The 10,000-nt window shown below is 52.4% G+C and overlaps 1 protein-coding gene across 1 annotated transcript in view; it reads left to right on the top strand.

Moving 5' to 3' along the window:
- The window catches only part of bnc2 (basonuclin zinc finger protein 2), a gene marked incomplete at both ends in the record, with an annotated part of 50,523 nt that overhangs the window by 27,075 nt on the left and 13,448 nt on the right, over positions 1 to 10,000 (top strand). Inside the window, 2 exons of the mRNA XM_080534644.1 lie at positions 8,183 to 8,860; positions 9,502 to 10,000. The exon at positions 9,502 to 10,000 is cut by the window's right edge and continues 1,369 nt beyond it. Of these exons, the coding sequence (XP_080390770.1) occupies positions 8,183 to 8,860; positions 9,502 to 10,000 (1,177 nt within the window). The remainder of the gene's footprint in view (positions 1 to 8,182; positions 8,861 to 9,501) is intronic.

Here is a 10,000-nt window from a genome sequence, read left to right as displayed (position 1 = left end):
TGAAGGGCCGGGGGTTTGGGGCGGGGGAGGGTAGGGGTTCTGCTCCGTGCCGCGGCGGGGGCCCGAAAATGGCTTCCATGTGCCGCCCCCATCTGCACCTCTGCTGGGCTGTGGCCAAAGGACCCGTCCTATCTCCCCCCCCTCCCTCTCTCTCCCCCCCTCCCTCCCTCTCACTCCCTTTGAAGGATGCAGAGGGACAGCTTTAAAACAAAGGGGGGGGTGGGGGGTGGAGGGTGAAGCAGAGGTTATGAGAGGCTCTTTTTTCGTTTTTTTATTCGATGTGGCCGTCTTCCAAAAACAGGTAGAGAGAGGGAGATAGAGAGAGAAGGAGATGGAGATGGAGAGAGGGAGAGAAGGAGAGAAGGAGAGATGGACGAGGACCTGGGGGAAAGAAAGGGGCGAAAAACAGTCCGTCCGAGGGCCACCTGGACGCGAGACAGAGCCAGATCGTGACTCACCCTCCTCTGTCAAGGACCCACTAACCAAACCAACCCCTCCCTCCCTCCCTCCCCACCCACCATGTCTGCCACCACGCCATAAATCTCACTCCACTCGATTAGCGCGCCCTTAGCAACGACGGACACCGGCGTCATGAATTTTTTAACCACACTGAAGCCGACGGGGTTTAAATCAGGTTTGAGGAGGACGAGGAGGAGGCTGAACCAGGGGGGGGCAGTGCAGGGGGGGGGGGGGGGGGGCAGTGCAGGGACATCTCTGGTTCTGGGTCTGTCGAGGTTTGATGGCTGATGTCTGGAACCAGCCCTGTGGTCTCATCATCACATCCACTCACATTAGACCCCCCCCCACCCCCACCCCCACCCCCACCCCGCATTCAGGCAGTGATGAGCCTATTCTATTGACCAAGCTGGGGGGGGACTGCTCCCGGGATAATCGAATAAGGCCCTGAGGAATCAAAACGTGGGACAGGTCTCTGCTCCTCAAGGTTTGTAATGAGGAGTATGAATGTGGTCAGAGACAGGGGGGGGGCCATGTGTGGAGTTTATTATTGAATCCCACCTGGTTTCGACATTCGGCCGTGTGTTAAAGGGGTGGGAGGGGGCGGGGGGGGGGGGGAGGGAGGGAGGGCGGCTGTTATATTGTTATATGGAAAACAGCGCTTCTCCAACCTGGCTCGTGTGAATCCTTCTTCCCCCTCGGGTGGGGGGGAGGGGGGTCAAGATGAGTATGATCCTTCCCCCTGCCAGACTCTCTCTGTGTGATGGGTTTTGTTCCGTCTCTCTTGGAAACGAGCGTCTTTTTAGACATTGTTTTTCCTGACCTAGTGACAGGACTGCCTTCGTTTTTTCCCTTTGAACACAGTTGACAGACAGCAGCATGTTATGAGGCATGTAAATCTGCCGTAACACGCAGTAACAACATTGTATCGTAACAAGTAAACGTGCTTATTCTGTGCCGATGCGATTCTGTGAGACTGGAGACAAAAAGAAGCATCTCTGTAGCAGCTGGTGGACTTCTCCCACACTCCCGACCAAACAGTGTTTTTCATGTTCTAATGAGAACATGTTTCGCAGTCAAGAGTGCTAATTTTAACCTCTTCGGTTCATCTACAAATGTCCTTCGCCCACGTCTGGGCCAATCAAACTCCCCCGTGGGCCCATCCCACTCCAGGAAGTAGGAGATGGGTTTGTTCAACCAATGACCTACGATCCCGCCACCCCGGTCAGCCAATGGGGAGCAGGCCTGGGCCTAGACTCTGGCCTTCTGATGTGATGGCTCCAGGCGGTTAGGCTTTGTGTGAACCCATCTCCCCCCCCCCAGGGCACCCCCTCGCCACAAGCCCTCTCCATTATTCATGGAACGCAACAACAACAAAAAAAGAAAGAAAAGAAAAGAAAAGCAAACGAGAGGAAAGGAACAAGAGGAAAGGACGGACGAGAGAAAACAGAAGACGGAGGAGGGGAAACCCGACGGTTGAAGACCTTCTCAGATCACATGGAACCTCCCTGCTTAACCTCCCTTGAAGTGGCGAGCTCAGGGGTGTTAGCGGTGGGATCCCTCCCGACAATTGCGGGGTGTGGGCGGGGGGGAGCGGCCGGCGGGGGGGGGATCGATGTTCCCGGGAATCCCCCCGGGCGCCCGGGCTAGGGGATGGCCGCGCCGCCAGGCGATGGGCGGGATCAATGCGGTTCCCATGGTCGGGCTTTGCCACGGCGATAGAGAGGGAGGGAAGCGATACCCCCCCCCGCTGTGCGGGTTTGGCTGGGTTGGGTCACATGCTCACCCCCCCCACCCATTCCCCCCCCCATCCCCGCGGAGGGAATAACCACGTTCCGCAGTACACACAACGCTCCTTTATTAAATGTCATGTATGTGTCTTTTAGGCTTAGACGCGTATATGCAAAATAATGTCATACGTCGGCCAAAATGCGATTACGCAACAACCCAGAAAAGACTTAGGATAGTCCTGATGGCATGACACACTTCTATCTATCTATCTATCTATCTATCTATCTGGGTCAGAGGTCTCCCACTTGACACCCTGAAAATCTGTCTGTCTGTCTGTCTGCCTGCCTGTCTGTCTGTCTGTATGAATGAATGGCTAATATTAGCCGTGTTTGCCTTGTGAACAAGGCAGTCCGACCTTTCCTCTCTCTCTCTCACCATCGCCTGCCAAATAGACTCGGTCATTGGATATGATAGGTGATGATTAGTGAAAGAGCATGTGTATGTACGCCGCTCGCCCCTAATCCCCCAATGCAAATCAACCCCCGCAAGCCCTCTGAACACATCTACTCTCTCTCTCTCTCTCTCTCTCTCTCTCTCTCTCTCTCTCTCTCTCTCTCTCTCTCTGTGTGTGTGTCTCTCTCTCCCTCTTCCTCTCTCTCTCTCTCTCTCTCTCAGCCCCGTTAATACGGGCAGGTCGGGGCTAATTGTGTAATTGCCTGCTTTGTTTAAAACTGACAGCGGCGCTCCGGCGCATGACAAGGCCATCATTCGCTCATTCTCCTGTCAGCGATAATTTACAAGACCCCCACCCCCCACCCCCTCCTCCTATCCCCCTCACAAACACACACACACACATCCAACAAACATCATCCGTTTAGTTCTTCCTACTGTACTGCGTCGACGTTACCGGGGGGGGGGGATATTGGTGAGATGGGGTGGTCCGCAGTGGCGGGGGGGCGAGATGGTAGGAGGGGGGGGTGGATAAATAAATACAGCCGTCAACTGATTAATTCCGAGTGACACGGGTGGCGGCGGGTGGATGTAATTAAACCGAACGCCGCCGGTCGTCCAACCTGATAAAGTGCGACCCCCTTTCACCGCCTCCTCTCTCTCCCTCTCTCTCTCGTTCTTTCTTTCTCTCTCTCGCTGTAATTATTGTCTAATTGTCATTAACCCCGCAAAACAGAGGTTTACCCGTATTGTTTAAAGGACTCTGGGATGCAGAATGACAGGGCAATCTGTCATAGTGCTGGGGGGAGGGGGGGCGGAGGACGGATTAATGAGGTTTTACTGGGGGGGTGGGGAGGTGGGGGTGGGGGGTGCGGGGGGGGGGGGGGGAGTGGAGTAGGCCTGGGCAGGGCAGAGAAATACATGGAAGAGAGAGGGGCACATTAAGCTAATTGGGAGATGAGTGTCTACTTGTAAAAGTGCTTCTAATGGGACATTTGTTGCTCTGGCCGTGTTTCTGGGCTAATGCGGCGGGGGGGGGGGGGGGGGGGGTAGGGTGTGTGTGTGTGTGTGTGTGTGTGTGTGGGTTGAGAGAGGGAGCTAGCCAACACTACAGGGAGATGTGTTTGTGTGCAAATATGTGCAGAGCTGTCTCGGAATTTATATCACCCCGGTCCTGAGATATGATATGTGTACGTGTATGTGTGCGCACGTACGCACGTACACACACACTCACACACACACACAGACACAGACACACAGAGCTAATGTGGTGTTAAACTTCTCTTCTAATCAAGGAGAAAGTAGCATTCAATTAACACGGGCGGTTTGATTCACAAGTGGTTTTCATCGCCAAGCTTTTTGTTTGAACATGAATCAAGGCTCGCCGTTTTAAAACGCATTAACATAAAAAGTGCTATGGGTGTTTTTATAGAAAACAACGCAGACGTAGTAACATTCAATACCTCGAATTAATTGTATGCAGTAATAGGCTGTGAAACGTGCCATTTTGCATGGTCAGGTATGTTCTTAAATGTTTTATTGTTAAATAGTTTATCGTATTAAATAGTATTATTATGTATCGCTTTTTTATAGAGTATTTAGCCTTTTTGGAGATCAGATGTTGCGGTCTCTACTTTGATGTATCGTAACCGTAAAATAAGGTACTGCAAAAATAGAACATATAGGACATAACGTTGTCATAGAGCAGGGTTATAAAACAACGTCAGTAACGACAATGTAACGAGAAGCTTCTGGACTTCAATGAAAAAAGCTTGTGACGTTTCCCTTCGAGACCCTAACTCTAGTCTACCTCCTCCTCCTAGTGCTCATTTCACCCCCGCCCTCCTCCTGGCCCAGCCTCTGACCTGCATCTTGACAGCTGGCTAGCCTTCGCTAACGCTAACCGCCTCCGTTTGGTAAACATTATGGCCCGTGTCACTGCATCTCAGGTTGGGGGGCTGGTGGGGGGGGGGTCTTGTTTGATTTAACAACAAGCGGGGAAGGAGACCAGAGGAGAGGGGAGGGAGAGCGGAGGAGAGGGGAGGGAGAGAGGAGGAGAGGGGAGGGAGAGGGGAGGGAGAGGAGAGGGAGAGCAGAGGAGAGGGAGAGCGGAGGAGAGGGGAGGGAGAGCGGAGGAGAGGGAGAGCGGAGGAGAGGGGAGGGAGAGGGGAGGGAGAGGAGAGGAGAAGGGAGGGAGAGGGGAGGGAGAGGGGGAGGAGAGGGGAGGGAGAGCAGAGGAGAGGGGAGGGAGAGGGGAGGGAGAGGAGATTAAGCATTAAGTCAAAACTTGGCTCGGCCCCGTACGTTTCTTTGAAAAGACAGGAGGCCAAAACTGTGTGTGGGTTTGGAAAGCCAGAATCATCGCATTGACCTCTGACCCCTGCTTCCTAAACTCTCCCGGGCAGCAACAGGTATCTCTCTCTCTCCTCCTGGCACGGTGTCGGGGGTCCTCTCCTCGTGGGGAGTATGCAGTATGGAGGAGGAGTCTCTTAGACTATTCTCTTTTTGACGGTCCTCCTTTAAGCTATGGTGTCTAATCCTGTCTTACTGTATGTGGAACATGTTCCCCAAATGTAGTCAGATTATGCTTCATAACGCACACGCACACACACGCACACCCTCTTATTCATACAGTAGCTGCTGTTATACAAGTCATGTAGTCCAGCAATAGACCTGATCGCTGTGTGTGTGTGTGTGTTGTGTTTGTGTGGGTGTGCATGTGCGCGCGCGTGTGTGTATTCTGTACTTCACAGACGAATGTTAAAAGACGCCCTTATTGCCGTCATCCATTTCAGGCCTGATATTTCTGGGCGAAGATTTCTCTCTTCAATTTCTTATCGTCTGTTAAAAAATTCACTTTCTAATTTTCTTTCAGTTTTTTTTCCTCTCAATTAAATCAAGTGGAAAAAGCAATGCCCAGACGGCCAACGCTGTACGAAATAATAGTGCCCGCGCTGGAATTTAAAGTCATACCTCCAGGCTGAAAGCTCATAACGGCGCACACAGAATGAAAGTGTAAAATGTTTTTTAATGTATATTTAACAACAAATACCCCGGTGACTATTGATGTTTCGTCTCGGCAGAATTCACTTCTCTTCTTGTTTCTGAGGGCATGTAGTGGAGTGAGACCGCTCCTCCGTTCCTCTCCCCATCTCTCCCTTTCTGTTTTCCTCTCCTTCTTTTTCTTTCTCTGTCTCCCCCCCCCCTCTGTTCTCTCTCTCTCTCGGTTTCTCTTTAAACATTTATTCTCAGTTTCTTCGCCTTACAGGCCCTTTGTGTTTAGTGATGTTGGTTTTTCTACAGCGTTTTTCGACACTCCAGAGTTGCCATGTATCTTTCATGGGCCCTGGCAGGCTGCTGTGTTGTTTGGAGTGTTAGCCTAGCGATGGTACCCTAGCGATGTGGCTAATTGTCTTCATTCATGTGGATCCCCTTGATGTGGCTCTCGTCTGGGGGTAGCGGGGTCCCACGGGACCCGGCGGAGATTAAACTGGAGTGTTTACCCCCATCACTCACATAGACACACACACATGCACACACACACACACACACACACACACGCACACACACGCACACCCTCTTATTCATACAGTAGCTGCTGTTATACAAGTCATGTCGTCCCCTGTGTCTCTGACAGTAGGCTCTTTATTAGAATGACAGATGAACCGTTAGCTGACAAACAAATAACCTAAGTTGTTAGGTTCATAAAATAGATGTCTTCACACACACACACACACACACACATATGCACACACGCACACGCACGCACACGCACGCACACGCACGCACACACACGCACACACACACACAGACAGACAGACACACACACATGAACCCCCCCACACACACACACGCACACAGACAGACAGACACACACACAACCCCCCCCCCCCCCCACACACACACACACACACACACACACACAGAGTTCAGGGAGAGGGACTAAAAGCACAGGGTCAAATATTCAGTCTATAAAGTTAGGAAGTCTGACCGCAAAGACAGAGTTCTGGCCTTGCCAAGATTCTTTTCCCAGAATCCTCTTGCCATGTCTCGACGTTTGGCAAAGGCTGCACGTGTGCACAGAAAATAACTTTTTTCAAGACGTTTTATTTTTCAGCGGTTTATCGCAACATCCCCCAAAAATGCCCGCCAAAGGGAAAACGCGCTAGAGCCCTTCCCGGCGGAGAGATCCCGTTCTCCCAGGATGGAAAACTTGTTTCCCACACTTCCCATAAGCTCCAGGATTGGGAAACACAGTCAAATATCTACCCGACAACACTAACTTCATTACATTCACCCCTACCCCCGCCCCCCCCCCCCACCCCTGCAGTTCCCTTACTGTAAATGCAAGCCTATGCTGTTTTTTTTTCTTCTTCTGTTGACGCCCTAACCTCCCTGATAAAGTATGCCTTCATTAATATTTAATCTGTCGGGGAAAAAATAATAATATGCGTCCCGTAAAGTTCATTAACATAAAGCGTGGTAAATACCGCTCCGTAGCCTTCGCTAATGAACGGAACGCTAACGCTAACGTGTCACCTCCGCGGCGTCTTCAAAAGACACGCTTAAATAAACATGAGCTTTTCCTCCTTATTTGAATGTCCAACTCCACTGTGATGCCCCTCCCCCCCTCCCCCCACACACACACACACATCCCCCATAGACATATCTCTCCTCCCTCCTTTGTGGAAATAGATACCCCTTGGAGATTAGCCCTTAGCACACACACTTAGAAAAATGGCTGACAACCAAGGTGCGATTAGCGGCTCCCGCTAATTAATCTATTATTTCTCTTAGCTGTTATTTTTTCTTTCTCTCTCCCTCTCTCTCTCTCTCTCCCTCCCTCCCTCTCTCTCTCCCCCTCTCTCTCTCTCTGTCAGACGTAAACATAGGCAGAGCCTCTCTCTATGCGTGCTACAGAGGGAGTCTTAGCCAGAGTTCACATCTTTCGCTGAGCTGTTCTGGAGAAACAGTCTCTCGGCAGATACATCAACGTCCCGCCCGAAAATGGTGGAAAAATTCACAGGGACTGCCTAATAGCCCCCCCCCCAGCCCCCTAGTGGCCCCCATTTGTTTGGTTTAGACTTTATTAAACTCTCTCGCCTGTTCCCCTCGCTGTGCAGCCTAATGACTGCATCTGCATGGCTGATTAAAGGTAAAGGAAAGCAAGAAAGAAAGAAAGGAGGAGGAAGGCAAAATGGGGGGGTAGATAAGATGGAGGAGGAGGAGGAGGAGGAGGAGGAGGTGGAGGAGGAGGAGGTGGAGGAGTGTTCAGTTAATCTATTATCACCCTTTACTTATCGCTCTGGGGGCCCCTGAAATTTCATGATTAGGAAACAGCGTCCCACAAACATGCACATGTTCACACACACAAACGCACACACACAAACACGCACACATGCACACGTGTACACACATACACAACACCCACCATGCTCTCTCAACCTTAGCCCGACCCACTGTGATTATGCATAATCAATAAAGGCTCATGTTTTGTTGTGTCTTTCCCCCCCCCTCTCTCTCATCTCCCCGTGTCCGCCCGTAGGACACTGCAGGCAAGGTGCTGGACCGCTGGAGCATCATGTCCCGCGAGGAGGAGATCATCACCCTCCAGCAGTTCCTGCGCTTCGGCGAGACCAAGTCCATCGTGGAGCTGATGGCCATCCAGGAGAAGGAGGGCCAGGCGGTCACGGTCCAGTCCGCCAAGACCGAGTCGGGCATCCGGGGCTTCATCGAGAGCAACAACCGGTCCCGCAGCCCGGGCCTCCTCACCCACCTGGAGACCAGCTCCCCCTCCAGCATCCACCACTTTGAGAACATCCCCAACAGCCTGGCCTTCCTGCTGCCCTTCCAGTACATCAACCCAGCCTCGGCCCCCATGCTGGGCTTGCCGCCCAACGGGCTGCCCCTGGAGCAGTCGGTGGTGGGCCACCGGCTCCGCGGCGGCGGTGAGCCCAGCCTGCCCAACCAGATCGAGCCGGTGGAGAGCAGCGAGTCGGAGGTGTCCCTCTCCCCCTTCCACAGCGGGCCGAGCCCCAGCAGGGGAGGGGGGGGAGGAGGAGGAGGAGGAGGCCTAGGGGGCATGAACAACAACAACATCGAGCCCAAGACAGAGCCCAGTAACCGGGAGTCGCCGATATCACCCACCCCCTCCACTCAGCAGGCAGAGCAGCAGCAGACACAACAACAGCAGCAGCAGCAGCAGCAGCAACAGCAACAACAGCAAGGGCAGCAGCAACAAGGCCAACTGCAGTCCCAGCGCCATGTACGTACCAGTTTAGGACAGCCATTTGTTGGTCCAGAAATACTAGATTATACTAGTTATTTACATTTACATTTACATTTTTGGCATTTAGCAGACGCCTTATTCCAAAGCGACTTACAATCAATACATTTGACTAAGCAAGTGAATCATCAATCCACCAGTCAAAGGAAGCAGGAAGAGTAATCTAGCTCAGGCCAGGGGCCATTGACAGTCTCCGTGATAGAAGGGAATTATAATTAAGAAAGGAGTCCTTAAGAAAGGAGTTATAATTAGTATACTAGGAAATACTGGAATTGCACTGTAATAATCTGTGAATTACTTATTTGTTTGTCTTAAATACAACTAGCAAACACCAAAATGTAGGTATATCACTTGGCTTACTCTTTGTTAAGACGAACTGTAATTACACACTTACGACTGTTTATGTTGTGGCTGTATACAGTACCAGTCAAACGGTTGGACGCACTTCCCCATTCAGTTGAAACCAAACGTTTGACTGGTACTGTACCTTGACAATATGATGGAGGTATTATACATTTCCAAATGTTCTGACGAAGTCATTCATCCCTCCATCCCTTGGTTTGCCCCTCCGACAGCAGTCCAACTCTGGCCTCAACGACCACCAGGCCCACCACCACTTTGTGAAGAGCGAGCAGTCCAAGAGCATCACCCACTCCTCCTTCTCCTCCAAGATGCACCGCATGCGCCGCATGGGCGCCACCTCCCGCAAGGGCCGCGTCTGCTGCAACTCCTGCGGCAAGACCTTCTACGACAAGGGCACGCTCAAGATCCACTACAACGCCGTGCACCTGAAGATCAAACACCGCTGCACCATCGAGGGCTGCAACATGGTCTTCAGCTCCCTGCGCAGCCGCAACCGGCACAGCGCCAACCCCAACCCGCGCCTCCACATGCCCATGCTCCGCAACAACCGGGACAAGGACCTCATCCGGGGCTCCGGCACGCCCGTCATCTCCAAGAGCAGCGGCTTCACCCTGACCAGCCCCGGCCGGCCCCCGCTGGGCTTCGCCACGCCGCCCCTGGACCCCATGCTCCACTCGCCCCTCCACAGCCCCCTGGTGTTCCCCTCGCTCAAGT

Source organism: Nansenia antarctica, assembly GCF_963989245.1.
Source record: "Nansenia antarctica genome assembly, chromosome: 6".
NCBI lineage: Eukaryota > Metazoa > Chordata > Actinopteri > Argentiniformes > Microstomatidae > Nansenia > Nansenia antarctica.
Note: the sequence above shows the minus strand (reverse complement) of the source record. Positions and strands in the feature narration are given on the sequence as shown.